General features: G+C 27.6%; 1 protein-coding gene across 1 annotated transcript; it reads right to left on the bottom strand.

Annotated features, from left to right (window-relative positions):
• Nucleotides 1-119: 119 nt before the first annotated feature.
• Nucleotides 120-5,472, bottom strand: EIN_418040 (protein serine/threonine kinase, putative; the record flags this gene model as incomplete). The annotated part of the gene is made up of 2 exons (XM_004254678.1): nt 120-183; nt 293-5,472. 2 exons carry the CDS (start codon nt 5,470-5,472, stop codon nt 120-122), a joined length of 5,244 nt encoding a protein of 1,747 aa, XP_004254726.1.
• Between the last annotated feature and the right edge of the window lie 12,000 nt (nt 5,473-17,472).

Raw genomic sequence — 17,472 nt, 5'->3', positions numbered from 1 at the left:
ATAGACATGTCAAATTATCATTTGGGTCAAATTGAAAACGACAACAAGTGATTTGGAAAAAATTCAATGCTCAAAATTTGTTTAACATTAATTTTAATTAATGACAAATTTATTAATAATTAATAGTTTTTAATGAGCGATATTGAGTATAGTAAATTATAGTTTAATATTTTTGGTCTAGTTCTTTTCTTTGTTATATTTTTAGAATATCATTAAATAGAAAACAGACTTTATAATTTATTATTTAAAACTAACAACTTAAATAACTGATTTAGAAAATATTTAAATCAACTCTTTTAACAAATCGACCACTTTCCCCATCTGTATTCTTTCACTGGGAATTTGTCCCCAACATTTCACAATAATAAGATATTCTTCGTCTGTGATATCCCCATACTGTGATGGGCGACTACCAGCAGATATAAAATCCGCAATTTTCCATGGATATGAAAAATGTTCTTTTGGAAATGCATTGCCCCACCCAAAGCACTCGTACATCGTGATTGCAAACGAATAAACATCAGCACTTTTCTTGTATAATTCTTTATTAAGTACTTCGGGCGCCATGTATTTTGGTGTTCCGATTCCCTTCGTGAAAGTCATGTTAGTCATCATCATATTCACATTTCGCGATGACCCAAAGTCAGTCAATTTAGCATTCACATCAATTTCTTTTTCTAATGAAAATACCAAGAAATTGTCTGGTTTGATGTCTCTGTGTAAAATGCCATTGTTGTGTAAATACTCCAACCCCTTAGCTGCGTCGTATATGATTTTAACACGTACACTTAAAACAACTTCTTCCGCCTTTTTGTGTTTCATTAAGTCGTTTAAACTTCCAAATTGTGCATATTCAGTGACCATACATATCTTATTTGGTATAAATACAGCGCCATAGAAGTGGACAACATAGTCACTTCTGAACTTGTCTAGCATCGAGACTTCCTTCTCAAACTCGTCAACTTTTGTTTTGTCATTTCCAAACTCTTTCATCTTCTTTATAGCAACTTCGTTCCCTCGGAATTTCCCTTTGTAAACAACACCAAACGAGCCTTCACCAAGTTGTTTCTCTTCAATCAGCTCGTCTGGGTCTAATCGAGTCGACATCTCCGTCTCAGCTTTTGTTTCTATGTAAAGTTGGGAAGTTTCTCCCTTCTTTAAATTAGCAGAGATTAACACGATTTTGTCTTCAATATTACATGAGTAATTTGGTGTTAAGAAAACTTCAAATTCAATTGCTTTTCCTTTTGGAATAGTCATGATTTTGGGTTCAGTTCGAATTGAGTATTTTGTGCAATTATCTTTCAGACTGAATTGAACTTTGATGACATTTCTACCGACATTTCCAACACAAATCAACTCACGGCTTTCAGTGGCAACTGGTATTTTACTTGTTTCATCTGTCGCTCCACAGAATTCAATACATGTCTTGTTGACAACAATATCAGCTATTTCGGTTTTGACAAATTCAATGTTTGTCTTCTTCATATCAAATAAACAATACTTCTCTCGCAATTTTTCCGTCTTGCGGTGGTTCAAAATTGCAATGAAAATGAAGATGGACGATGCAATGATTATAATGAAAATGAATATAACAAACAGAACACATAAAAGAATGACCCACCATACGGCTTGGGTTATACATTTCGTCTTTGTGTTGTCTGGAACATGCCAAAAAGTACATTTGGTACATTTTGAATTTGAGACTTCAACGCATTTATCCACTTGACTCTTTGATACACATTCAGATGATTCATTAAGAATAAAGTCGTTTTTACACGACGTGCACTTCCCAACAGAATTGCAAGTTTCACAATTTGTCGTTTTGGAGTCACAAGAAGAACAAAATTGATTTTCGACGAAATAGCCAGAGGAACACTTTAAACACCCACGAACACTTTTGTCTTCACAATTTATCAAATTGTCGTACGAAATACAAGCACTTGAATTTGTGAGTAAAAAGTGGTTCGACTCACATAAGGTACATGTTTTGGTACCGTGACATTCTAAACAATTCTCCAAGCAATTTTCGCACTTTCCATCTTCATTTCTAAACGTTTTTGAAACACAGAGAGCACATATCGAAGTGCCTGTCACCACTTTGCTGCAGTTGTCTGATACATTGGATCCCGAAACACAGAACCCATTTTTGACTATCAAACTACTGTTACATAATATGCAATTTGTACTGGAAGTACACGTTAAACAATCTTCAGAACAGTTCAAACATGTGTGATTCTCAGTGAGATAAAATGTCGATTTGCACCGAACGCAACGATCATCTTCAAGATTAAAAATTTCACAATCGTTCACTGTTTGTGGTGTTAACACACACGTTTGTGTATTATAATCAAAATAAAACCCATTCACACAGTTCACACATTTGCCATTCAGATTTGTAACATCACAATTGTTGATATTTTGAATGCAAACATCATCTTTGATGAAATCGGATTTGTCTGAACAGCCACTACAATACGTGTTATTACTTTCTGTACACTCACTGGAACCAATTGATTCACATGATCCACCAGAATTAACAACACCTGTTAACCCACAAGATACACAACTGTTTATTGTGCATTTTTGACACAAATCACCAAACGTCTCATTACACAGTTTACACGTGTTGTTAAATAAATAATACGAGGGTTTACAAATTAGTGGAACTTTGTTGTTTGTTGTTATAACTCCACTTAGTGTCGAACAAGTCTCTTCTGCATTCAAAATTTCATTTGATTTGCAAATTTTGCATTTGGTTTCTTGTGAGTAAGATACACATTTTGTGGGCACACTTGTACAATCACTGTTTGTATTATAATACCCTTCTTTACATTTGTAAACACGTGATATATTATAGAACAATATTGTGGTATCTTTATTTTCGACTTCTGAGCATACAAACGTTGAGTTAATTTGATAATTTACTTCGCAAAGCAAACAATTCGAGTTGAAACATCGAAGACAGTCATCAGGACATTTATTGCATTTTTCTTTGTAAGGTTCAAACCCACTTTCACACTCTTCACAATATGTGGTTGTATTATTCCGTTGTCGAGAGACACATTTGTTACTGAAATCAAGACATTCTCCGTTGTCTAAAACAGTTGATATATCACAGTGTAAGCACTTTGAATTTAAATTAGTTATTAATAACGAATTGCACTTATTAGACGAGTTGTACTCAATAGAAAGGTATTTATTGCCATTTTTAAAGTTATTTGAATTTATTGTATTTGCAAATTTGTATTTATTCCCAAGCAACAGCTTTTCCGAACTCGTTTGGATGTTCAAAGTGTTTCCTCCCACAGATTCGTTTTGAACGAATAAAACGGTTTTTGTCGAGTCGTTGAAGTTATAATTCGATGTAATTTCAAAATTGAACTTTGTTACCGTTTCTTGTTGATCAAAAGTACCAGAAAACGACTCATTCAAATCAACTACATTGGTTGACACTATAACAGTTGTATTCATGTTATTAATAGGACAATGCAACACCTCATCTTGGTAACTTTGGAATGATGAATAAATACTTCCTGTTAAATTGCATTGAATTGTGTAATCAAAATAGTTATCCCCTCCATAACAAATACGATACAATTTACTTCCTAATAATATTTTTGTTGAAGTAACTTCAAATAAAAAATCATTCAGTGGTGTGGAAGACGAGACAAAGTCAACGCATTTTGTTGTACTTCTACTTACAAAAAAATTCAATGAAATTTTTTGATTCGAATAATATGAAAGCAATTGGCCTCCTCTGATTTGAATGATTCCATTTTGATTTATCCCAAAAATTTCTTCGACAAAATATATATCTCCAATTGACAAATAATATTTATTTGGAGTGAAGTTGTCAACTATAATTCTGGTCTTATTGTAAACATATAAAATTTTACATATAACATTTGCTTCTAAATAAACAATTTCAGTGAATAGGCAATGATTTGAATTGATATATATATTGTTGCTTGTAGAAGATATCATCGCTTCATTAGAACAACTAAAATTTCCCCAGTTTTCATTGTTTTGTATTATATAGTTGTTTTGTCCAATTATTAAGTTCAATTTTGTGCGTAGGTTTTTTGTGCAGTCGGCCATAAATTCACCCTGAAAAGTGAAAGTTCCATTTTCGTTGTATTCACAGTCACAAAGTGTGTTTAAATAATCTTTGTGAATGACTCGATTTCCACAATTTGTAAGTGGTGTTTGAATATCATTATCATAAGTTGAATTAATGAAAAAGAGAATTTGATCCTTTATGTTATCATTGATAGTAAAAGTTACTATTTTCAATGGTTTGTTGAACGTAAAATTTCCTCTTGAAGTTATTTTCAAACTTTTGATGACCGTTTCCACATCAAAATACACTGAAAATCCACTCGACATTTTGAATTCGTTTAATGTCAATATTTGATTGTTTGTTGAGTTAAAAATGTATAAAACGTTTTCTAATAGAATCAACGAATTCCACATTGAAAGTCCAAAGTCGTATTTTTTTTCACGTTGTATAACATTGTTGGTCGTATTTAAATTGAGATCAAAAAGAGAGCTGTTGTAGTTACAGTCCGGATAATTGAATTTTGTTTGGAAATTGATGTTGACACTATTGTCTTTAGAAGTACAAGTACAATCTTGATTTATAATCGACTGTGTTGTCAAGACATATCTTGCCATCGTGACACTGACTCTACAAACTGGTAATATATTCAAATTGGGAAGTGAGTCTTTGTTGTACATTTCAATCTTATTAAAATGGCCAGTGGCAGCATATCTAGTTAAATCGACATAGTACTTCATTTCTGAAGTGGCATTGCTAAAATCAAATGAAATGTCAGACGCTTCTGTGCCGTTTACAAATAAAAAGAGTTCGTTGGGGTGTTTTAAAACCCACCATCTCCCATTTCCATAAGAATAAAGTGCTATTCCTTGATTTACCGGTTCTACAACAGGACGATACAAATTGTTTGTAGATTTTCTACACTCACTACTATCACAACCTAAAATAACAGAAAGTTCATTTGGCATGTTTGTGTCATTGATGTGAAATCTTTCTTGTGTATTTTTTGTTTGAATGAACAATTTTTCTAGAACGACTCCTTTTTCGAAATAAAAATCAGTTGATACGGGTGTTGATGTTGATGATTTGTATGTATAAGTTTTGTCAGAGCAACAAGACTTGGTTACAGTTAAATTAACATGTGTGTAATCAATTGTTTTAATTGAAGAGACTTTATTCATTATGGCTTCTTCATGTGTTAGGTCATTCGGCGTTGGACCAATCACAAAACTCAACGATTGTATAAATAAAAGGGCAAAAAACAACATATCAAAAGATAATAATTCAGTTTTGGAAAAAAGATTTTTCGATTTATTATAAAAACAATGAAAGCAATTGTATAATTTTTTTACAATGATTAAAAATAATGAAGTGTATTCAAAACGTTGTTTACCAATTCGAATAAAATGCATTCTATCTTGTAATAATTTATTTCGATTTATTATTTTCTTAATTGTAAATTAAAAGAATTATTATTGCTAATTATTAAAATGTTTTTTAAAAAATGTAAATCAATATGAAGTTGTTGTTTTTAGCTAATAATTCGATTATGTTAATAAATTCATTGTAAACTATTTTCCAAAACTCTGTACCGTTTCCAAAATTTATATAAACCCTTTGTCCTAGTTTCCCGTTATTTACTATTTTTTATTTGTTTTATTTTTTATTTTCCTATTTGTTGAACCAACAACGTTACATAGTTTAAAACCCTTAAAAATCAATACAATTTCAATTATTGAACAAAAAATTGGGAAATCACCCAAATATTGGGTAAATCTTCCCCGATTTTCCAGGTTCGTTATTTGGTCAGTGGTTTATTTTGTAACTAAACGTGAGTAAAACAACATATTTCTAACAAACACAAAATAAACAATAATATAACAATAAACAAATGATGTGATGAAGGACACTATTGCATCAAATGATACAACACTTAAATTAATAATAAGTTTTTGTTTATTTTAACAATTAAAAAAGTTATCGATAACATAAAACAAACATTTAAACAATCAAGGTTATTAATCAAAAGAGTCTTAAATAAAATAAACAGTTCAAAAATTAAAAAAAAACTTTTCAATTGAATCATCTTAACCTATTAATCTTCTCTCAATGCTTGTTTTACTCATTATTACTTTTCATTTTTATTCGAAACACGACTTGGTGATTCTGTAAACATGGGCATTTAATTATAAAGTTGTGTTTACGTTTTTGGCAAAATTTGTGTTATGGTAATCATATTTTTAATCCCAAGTTTGTTTTTTATATTTTTCAAGTAAATTTTTGGTGCAAGATTTATTTGTCAAGTAAAATTTAAAAAATTCAAGTTAGTTATCTTGTTTTTTTCGAGTAAATATTTATAACAAAAAATGAGGGTTAAGCAAAGGAAAAATTATTTAGAAATTATTTGTCTAAAAAATCGGGGCATCCCAGTACAGAGTTTTGAAAAACAGTTTATTAGAGTTGGTGGAAAAAAGTCCGGCTCGATAAAAAAGTTTGGCTCGTTTGCAAATTATAGTAAATTATAATATTTGTTGCTATAATATTGAAAACATTTTGTATTATTTCAAAAACAAATTAAAACTCCTAAAAAACAAAAAATAAAAAAATAAAAATACTTACAAAACCAAACAATGGAAATTAAAACCAAATTTTTGTTCGAAAATTTTTTATTCAGGTCAAATAATTAGCACTTCGAATAGAAAAATGAGATTTTATTTTCATGTTTATGTCAATACGATACAAAGTCGATAGCAACCACTCAATGTTTGTTTTTGGAATTAAAAATAAAGGTTTAGCAAACATATAAAACGCAATTATAAAAGTATAAAACATATCATTCAATTGTTTATATAGTCGATGCAACACAATTTAACAATCAAAAACTAAAATTCAGCATTTTGAAACAATGGATTGATTGCAACTAATTTGAACTTTCAAACATCATTGAGTTGTTTAACAAAACACAGCGTTTATTTAAGATGCTTGCCAATAATTCAATCTATGCGTGAATTGAGTCAATCTTAATAAGAAGTCAACGTGTCTAACCAAATGAAAATAATTATGGTTGTAACTTACATTAGTATTGTGTACAATTTCGGGATTCGTTCCCAAATAGAAACGTCTCGATTTTTAAATTGAATTATTTGTTTGGCTCGATAGTTATATGAAATTAAATAGTAATAAAAATAGAAACTAATAATAAATAATTGTTTATAATAAAATATAGTTATTCTTATCGAGCCAGACTTTTTTCCACCAACTCTATATACAAATAAACAAAAATTGTTTTTATTATTTTTTTGTAAATTCAGTTCCAAACATTTTACAACAAAACAAGAGATAATATATAAAACCTTGTTCATTTATTAATCGATATTCTCTGTATAATTTGTCGGATTTAATTGGGAAATATTTCCAAATTATCAAAAATTCGTTTTTTCTACTCTTTTTCGATTTTTATTATTAAATATCCAAAATCAACAAAGAATTTATCATTCAAATGATTCTCAAAAAATTCTTGAAAGATTTTCATTATAAAAAAGAAATGCTTTATCCATTAACACTTAAAAAACATAGTTTTTTTCTTTGAAAAAATGTTCTTGATTAAAATGTTTTAAAAAAAAATTACGTTTTGAAATATAATTTCACTCATTCAAAAAAGAAGGAAAATGTGTATTGTAATACACACGAAAAAACCCGATAAACAAACAAATATTTAACTAACATAATTGTTTATTGCTTTCTAATTATAAGTCTCATTACTAAGCAATTCACAATTTGAGTTTAAATATCAAAAAGACCACATAACGGTCATCAAAAAGCATTATAGATAAACAACCCTTCTCAAAAACAAACCGGAGAATAGTCGCTTTGAAAATCTACGTTGATTTGTTGTTATTTTCTTCAATTTTTAACACATATACGCCATCGGCTAAATCTTTTCTTATCCAAAGTCGCTTTAAAAAATGCAAACTTTGTCATGATAACGTAAAAATATTTCTCGCAGTGTTCGTGATTTTGTCGCGAATACACACAATAGTACGAAAATAAGTTAAACAATTTGTGTTTTGTTACATCCTCTTTTTCTCTTGAATTATAAAATAAACTAAGTGTAATTTGTGTGATAAATGCGTCGTTCATATTGAAAGCGACATCATAAATACATCGCAACACCATTTTTTACATCATCGTTCTGTGAATCCACTAAAGGCAAAAGTACTCCCAAACAAACCCATTTTTCTCATTGACCATCAAATTTATTTTTTATTTTTAATGAGTTTTTTATTATTAGTTTGATTTTTAGTTTGAAAACTAATAGATACTATATTATTTATTTAACAAATAAAAAAAATTTAACAAAGTACGTGTTATAAATATTCAACAGCATTATTACATGCTATCCACATATGGGTGGAAAACTGATCTGTAACTCAAGTTTATCTGGTTTTAAAAGTAGATATTTTCAGTAAATAATATTAACATAAACTGCAATTTAATCGACTGATTTTGGTAAAACACATCGAGTTTAAAAAGTAGTGTTAACAAATCTCTTCAATGATTTCGAAAAATAAAACAGAACAACAAAGGTTTAATAAGAAGCAGTGAATCAATGACAAATTATTTCAATATAAAAGCTTGTTTTTATTTTTTTATTTCTCAGAACTTGATAAGTTATTAGATCATTTTGATGATTTAATAATATAGTTTGTTTTACTATATTTAAAATAATAAAAAAATAAGTGGTCAATTCCCGAAAAATTAAATGAATATTTGAATACACCTTTAACTTCAAGTGTTTTTTTAAGTGTTATTAGTATTTAAATTTAAAAAATTTATTAATTAAATTAACAACTTTGTAATTATATAATGGTTTATTTTATATACTTTATTTCTTATACTTAATCTTTTAGGAAATAATTTATTTATTTATTTTGATAATAAAAAAGTAATGACAAAAAGTGTTATAATTATATTATAATTCAACTAAAAACCATAATATAGAAGAGAAATAATATTGAGACTTCTCCAAAGTGCGTCCAAGTATTGTCGAATGTTGACTACCGTTTGTTCAATTGTGGGGGTTCCTTTGGCTTCTGCGCCCGCAACATTCGACGATGTTGAAGTGATTTGGGGGGATATTTGCGATGTTTAGGATAAACAATTACTCAATTGAAAGATGATAATATTACCAAAGCTAAATAAGTTATTAATTCCAAATTGAAAAATACTTTAAAAGAAAGGCTACTTTTAACAAAGAAATTTACGCTGGAACGACAAGTTGTAAAAAACAATATGAGCAAACCCGAACTTTAATAATCAATGTTTTAAATGAAAAATTCGACATGTTATAGAAGCAACTTGACTCTTCCAATGATGAAATAATTATATTGAAACAGAAATAACAAGAGAAGCTCAAGATAGTTGGAACTGAACTTGATCAAGAGAAGAAAGACCATGAAAAACCCAATTCATTAAACAGATATATGAGAAATATCGCTTTAATCACTGTCAGAGTTGTAATACTTGAGAAGAACGTTCAAATGGTAGAACGATAAAAGGTTAAGACTATGAGAGACTAAAAGGCCGGTTTAGAAAAATTGAAGAGGACAAAGACTTAAATCCTTTAAACGAGATGAGTGTAATAACCATGTAAAACCGAAATGTCTAAAAACAAAATTGGAGGCATTTGAACGTGTCGATAACACCTCAAAACAGTCGAATAATATATACAAGATAAATTGACTGAATGGAATAAGAAACTTGAGCTTGAAAAAAACTACCTTAACAAGCTAAAGTTCAGAAGAAGAAATAGTCAGATAAACTTAGAGAAGTGATGGTGAACAAAACGAATTTGGTGAATAAAAAAAATGGCTGAAGGATCGATAAACTCATTGACTACTCAAAAGGCTGATTTACAAAAGGAAATTAAAAAGGAAAGAACAAAAAACTCAAAGACTTAGAGTTGCGGTCACAGATATAGAAATCAAATTGGCGAGCGCTGCTACTACTACAATTAAAGCTAAGTATGAAATAGAATTGAAAGGGATCAAAGCGGGGATAAACTAAAAAGCAACCAAACCCAAGAAACAAGCGAATTATTACTCAAGAAAGATAAGAATTCGAATAAAAATTTCGATATTCTCAGTCACTTCTTTGAGTTTATCTGTATTTTTCTTCTAATGGACTATATATCTTTAATACTTAGACCACTGAGATATTGGTTTTTTCTTATGCGTGTGTGAGTTATAAGTTGGAACCCTAAAAATGTTGTAAATTATAATATTATTTTGATTTTAGTGTAATTTTTTAATTTTATTGATGTTTCAAATTTACACACTGAAAAGTTACCACTTTTTATTTTTTGACTGTTTTTTAAAACAAAAGCGTAGAAATAAACAGTAAAACCTTATAAACAGTTTTTCAAAACTCTGTATAGTGGGTCCATAAAGTGTTCAAAATCCATAAACCCATCAAAGAAATAAGTAAAACTTCCAGAACAAAAAAAATGATAAATTTCCATATTTTAGCTTTTTTCTTTGTTTTTAAGAAAATGCAAAACCCTGCATGCACTTTTGGGAAGTTGAATAACGAACTAACATTTCGGTGTTCTAAAAATACATTTTATTAACAAGTTTCTATTTTTGATTTTTGTTGTAGAAGTATACCTTTGGGAGTCAATTTTGACAGCCCGAAATAGAACAAAATTTGAAAAAAATATAATTAGCGCAGTTCCGATTAGGACATTTTCCCGATTTTGGTTTTAAGTTTTATGTAATTTTTGTTTGTTGAATAACAAAAAGAACGCTCTAGAGCTGCCACGTCATAACATTTTAAGGATAAATTGCGAGTGAAAAAAAACAGACCAATCAGATTCAATCTAGTCTATAGATAGTAACTATTATCAAAATTATTAAATCTGTCTTTGAAACCATTAAAACATTAAGTTTTACATAATTTTTTTTATTAAAAATTGTTGTATTTATTATTATTTATTATAATTTAAGTTATTATTCCACAAATTTTTGTAGTGATGTAACAACAAAATAAACTAGATGCTTAAAAACAAAAGATAACTTGAACAAATAGGTATAAAATCGTGTTTAAAACATAATGATAATGTAATAACACTCGTATCAATATAATAAAAACGTTATAAATAATTTAAATTTAATATATCATTAACATAAGTTATTAAATTATTGTTACATATCTTTAAACGATATCAATTATTGAATGATACTTTTACGTATATCATCACACATAAATTACCATTTGATCAATGCTATCAACGATAAACAATCAATTACAAAATTTATAACGATAACACAAATTAAATATCATATTTGAATAAAACGATTATCAACACGATCAATTGTTATATTAAAAATGACTTTTACATTATAACTATAAAACACGTTTCTAATTGATTGATAAATTATTAATTAAAAAAACAACTTGTTAAAAAAATAATAAAATATATTTAATTATATAATTTTGATAATAGTTACTATCTATAGACTAGATTGAATCTGATTGGTCTGTTTTTTTTCACTCGCAATTTATCCTTAAAATGTTATGACGTGGCAGCTCTAGAGCGTTCTTTTTGTTATTCAACAAACAAAAATTACATAAAACTTAAAACCAAAATCGGGAAAATGTCCTAATCGGAACTGCGCTAATTATATTTTTTTCAAATTTTGTTCTATTTCGGGCTGTCAAAATTGACTCCCAAAGGTATATATAAAAATAAAACAAAATGTTAAAAATTAAAATAATGACAATTAATTTGTTTTTTTTGCATTATAATCGGTTAGGTGTGTCCTATTTGGTGTTTTTTAATATAATTTTATGTTTGCAAAACCCTTTTTTATTTTTATTATATTGTTTCAAACAGTTTATTTATGAGGAGATCAACCCTACATAAGGGAGACACCACAAAGTGTGAGTCGTCGAAAGTAGCTATTGATGCCTCTGATAAGCGAGATCTCCCACCGGAAGTTATACCGGTGGCTGGATAGGGTATGGTAAACCCTAAAGGCAATATACTAGGAAGAGTAAGCCGATCCTTGCCACCTCGCATCTTCGCCGTTCCAGCAAGTACCAACTCTGTGTTTCCAAAGGCTTTAAATAAAAAGCTCTGAACTTAGAGAGTCGGATTGTCTCTCCATTCGATCCTCAAAACAAATTCTTGCCATTTGAATAGCACAGGACCTCTATTTGACTTTGGTTTGGATAAAACCTGGTAATACCAGGGGCAAAGATGTGGGTTATAAAAGATGACTCCTCGGCGCTATGTAGACTCTTTAATTGTTATAAGAGTACAGCATAATTGATTTCTTCTGTTTCAAACATTTTATTTATGTAATGATTATATATTAGTAATTAGAGTCAGTCAAACAACGTTGTCCTTAATCCAAACCTAATCCTTTTAGTTTTATATTTTTAGAATCAAAAACAATTTTATCAAAAATTTAAATCAAGAACAAATTCAACATTTTTTAACCACCAGTTTTCAACTACAGATACAAAAAAACCAGGAACCAAATCATAAACCAGGACCAGACTAAATTAAGCTGTTTTATTTTTGGTTTAAAGTTTCCTTGTTAAAGAAAAATCCCAAAATAATCGGGGTTTTGGAGGATATGTTGGTTTATTTTCAAAAACCAAAGAACAAGTATTAATAAACACAGTGTTTTTTAAAAAAATAGAAAAAACTATCTAATATGAAACTCTTAAAGAATCATTCAGAGTTGTCTCATTTGTCAATGCCCAGCCGAGCCAAAGTAATGTTTGTTCTTTATATTGATTTATCTTCTGATGTTTAATACGTTTAATAATCATTAATTATTTACTGAATGTCTAATGTTTTAATAATTTATTTATTCTTTACTTTATTATCATTTATTGCGTGAGTCACTTTTAATGTTGAACGAAAAGTGACTCATTGAATCAACCAAGTGAATAGAGAAGACTACAATGACTTCTTTGAAAAAATGAATGAACGATTTAATTGAATGGTTGTGTTGAAATTAAACAGTTTGAACAAAAGAATAATATTTTATAATAAAACAATAATTAATAATAATAAACTTACTATTATAACTCACATCAAACTGTTGTTCATTCATACTTTATAAAACACATTCAATTTTTTAATCCCGAAAAATAACTTTTTTAAGCCCAAATAATAAAAAAATACACATTTATTTATATATTTGCCCGTTTTATTGTATAAAATCAGCTTAACACTCAAATAGCCTAAAGCTAAAAAATAATTTTTCAAATAATTCTTTACCATATTTGACTTTTGCTTTTGTTTTCAAAATGAAATTTGATAGAATTCATATAAAAATAATTAAGAAAATGAATAGGGTGCGCAACTGTTGACAAAATATTTGCTGTTTGCCCGTTTTTTAACACAAAAAATACTTTGCTTTAATTGTTTTATTTTTACAACTAATCGTGATCTTCAAAATCTCGAGATCTGAGATTTTATTAAAAAGATCTGCCATAACAACCAAAAAATCAAAGCTAAAAAAATGAACCAAAATTAATATTATTTTTGTAATAATGCATTTTAGTTTTATAAATTACTTTTTTACTTTAAAACGTTAATGCCAAAATTATTTAGCATTCTAATTAAAAATCCAATATTTGCGCTTTTTTACCACCACGAATAAATGATATCATTTCAATGTTTTCAACAATTTCATATAATTGTTATATTCACTTTATATTATGACAACAACAATACTTTTCATTATTGTTGACATTTAAAAACAAAAGAAAACAAGCCAAAATTTAAGTAAAAATAGTATTTGGTAAAACAGTACTTGTTAAACTACAACAAAATTACAATTGAGTTAAAAAGACAATTAAATGACATTGTTTCTTTTGTTTTATATTTTATATGCAAATATTTAGTTTGATCATTCACATGATATTATAAGTTGTTTGACAATTATTTTGCATTTTTCATGATTATTATTTTTTAATAAATGTTTTCAATGATATAAATAAACGTTTTATTGTTGAAGAGATAACCACAAAACATGTTTCATTTTATATTTTATCTACATCATAATACAATATTATCGATAGCAAATAAACAACACCAAATTTCTTTACTTGATAATAATTATAAATATCTCTGTAACTTTCTTGTTTATTTTTTTGGTTCATTGATAATTATATACACATTAATACCCACAAAAACAAAAAACAATAGTCTCTTGTGGTTGTAAGTTGTTGAAACATACAGAGATTGATGTAACAATCTTTTTATAAACATTTCAACAATTAATCATCTTTGTTTTTATTATTTTTATTTACATATCCAACCTGGTTTTTTGAAATGAAAACTTATCGTCTTTGTTTTTCAATTACTTAAATGAATAGAATGTCAAAGTCGTCTTTATATACAATAAAATACAAATCACTTGTATCATTTTATTTAAAAATCAATTGTTAATTCATTCTTTTTTATGTCTATCATGTTTATGACAACACAGTTCATATAGCGTTATTAAACAACGTTTTAATGTTTGTAAGTACCTATTTTAATTTCATTATTATGTTGCTTGTGTTGTATTTTTAGAATTTTATAATTTATTTGGAAATGAAAAAAACAATGTGTTGTTTATACCAAATTATATAATTTGCTGTCAATTTTTTTATCTATTAAGTTATATAACAAAAAATTTCTTTTGTTATCTTATTTTTTTTCAATCGTACTAATTTGTCTTTTAAAAAATACAAAACATCAAAAATGTTGTTTTTAATTATTATTTGCTTTTTATCTACTTTTGGGACAAATAAAAAGTTTATTTACTTTTTGTCAAATGTTGTTTACACGTTTCAATATTAAGACAGATTTTACATGTTTTGCTCATTTTTATGAATAAAAAAATAAAATGACATATTTCACTATTTTTTACAATGACAAAAAAAGATTTCATAAAAATGAAAAATTACTCTCACGGTTGCGCACCCTAAAAATGAAGACATAATAAAATAATTATTTTGTATAGTCATAATAACATAAACTAATATTATATTTTTTAAAATTTTGCAAATAAAAAATGATGTTTGGAAAATTAGAAACTTTTGCAAACAATTGTTTTAAAATATTAATTTAATAACTAAAAATATTACTAAATAAACGGTTTGATTTGATTTTTATTTAAATTTATTAAAATCTATTTTTAATGACATAAACCAAAACATAAATAAAAAAATATAGTAAAATCTATTGAACGTGGTTCTGAGATACAATAAAATCTCCTAAGAGTGGCACTTCGGAAGAGCGGGTTCTCTCAATAGAAAGAGCTTTAGACTGAAACAAAAATCGATTTCTCTAAAGAGTGGTAATTAATGTTTGATTGTCTAAAATGACCGCTCTTAAGAGAACAAAAATTACCACACATATCCGCTTTAGAGAGGGTTGACTTTAATTTGAAAATTGTGTTGTTATTTTTAACCTCAAAAACAAATCTTAGGTAATTGAGTCCTCATTTTTATTATTTTTGACTGAGTTTTGGGCCATTTTCGGGTTTTCGGCCAAGAAAAAGTTTTTGGTTTTTTTAACAACTTTTTTCAAGAAGGCATTTTTTGATATTGTAATTATTCTAATAAAATTTTGGTTTTCGGCCAGTTAAGTGTTAATATTCAATAGCTAAAATTAGTCTAGTCCCTGGTTTTTCCTGTGGTCCCTGTTAATTCCGCTATCTGTATAATAAAAAAATAGAGTTTCTTTCAGTAAATATTATTTTTAATTTTGTTAAAACAAAATTTTCTTTTGCTCTATTATTCCTTTTTTCTTGCAAAAATCAACTTAACTTAAAATGAAACTGTGGTAATAAGAAATAATATATAAACATATTCGAAAACTTAAAATAACAAATGAATACATCACCCATACCAACACTTGGATATTGGGACATATGGACATTGATTGGTTCGACTCACATTAACTTTGAAAATGTCTTTCGACCAATTTATAATTTGGATGTCAAAGCCGAAACATTCCAGTATATACAGGATTTGTATACCAAACTGAATATGCAATTGTATGCACATGTCAATAGAAGTATATTTAATTAAAACAATCTACCAAATTACACCACTGCAAATATGGCAGAAACTTTGGAGTACTTCAAGTGTCAATGTAAAGTAATCGAAGAATTGCTTGAAGCATCATGTAAAGCGTATTGCAGTATGCTCGACATCAAAAAAATTAACACCCACATAGTTAATTGTTTAACAATCCTAAAGAATTATGAACAGAAACATCATGGATTTAACCAACTGTATTATATATTAAAACAGTTGAGATGTCCACTCCCAGGGGAACGTGTTGTTTCGAATCCAATACAAAATGTTGTTCCTCAAACACTACAATAGAGGCAACTTCGAATGATTAATTAAGAGTTTCATATTTTAGAGTTTTTTCTATTTTATTTAAAAAACAGTGTGTTTATTAATACTTGGTCCCTGGTTTTTGAAAATAAACCAACATATCCTCCAAAACCCCGATTATTTTGGGGTTTTTCTTAAACATGGAAACTTTATACAAAAAATAAAACAACTTAATTTAGTCTGGTCCCTGGTTTTTCCTGTATCTGTACAACAAATTACATTATTTTTAAAAGTATTACACTTTTCTCTTGAACCATATTTGTTTTTTAAAAAAAATATAATTATTATATTATAAAACTTAGTATTGTTAATTTTTAAAAACAAAAATTATTTTAAATTTTTATAATTATTAAATTATTCCAGTACCATACCTGTGCTACAATTTTCTATTCCAACCAATTCTTTCAGATTCTTTTTTTTGTATTAGTATAAATGAGACACTTTTTTCTAAATGAGTAGGAAGTAATATATAAATTTTGTGGATTTAGGCTGGACCTCCATTTTCTAATACGGATCCTAAAAGGATCATCAGCTTCGCGTAATCTTAACTAAAATCGCGAGGGGCGCGTAATCTGAATTTTCACAAAATTCAGGATTAAGAGTTCCAATTTTTATTAAAATTTGAAATCATATTTATATTTTTTTATTTCCCTAAAATGAGCACTGAAAAAGATCAATATATAAATTTAAATACTATAACTCATATAGAATATATTAACTTAATTAAAAATATATTTCTAAATTATATTTCAGTAAAGATGACTATTCGCATTATATTAAAGATATTATGAATTATGTTATAAAACAAGATTCTAATAGAAAACATTATTTATTGAAAATTTATAGATCTGCCTTAGATTATTTTTTCTTATTAATTAAATATCATGAATTTGATGAAAATGAAGATATATTAAATCATTTCTACAATGAAGATTTCTATTATGATGAAAGACATAACGAAATTTATACTAAGAACTTTTTGAAACACATTTGAA

This window comes from Entamoeba invadens (assembly GCF_000330505.1).
Source record: "Entamoeba invadens IP1 unplaced genomic scaffold scaff_1105074724939, whole genome shotgun sequence".
NCBI classification, from domain to species: domain Eukaryota; phylum Evosea; order Mastigamoebida; family Endamoebidae; genus Entamoeba; species Entamoeba invadens.
Note: the sequence above shows the minus strand (reverse complement) of the source record. Positions and strands in the feature narration are given on the sequence as shown.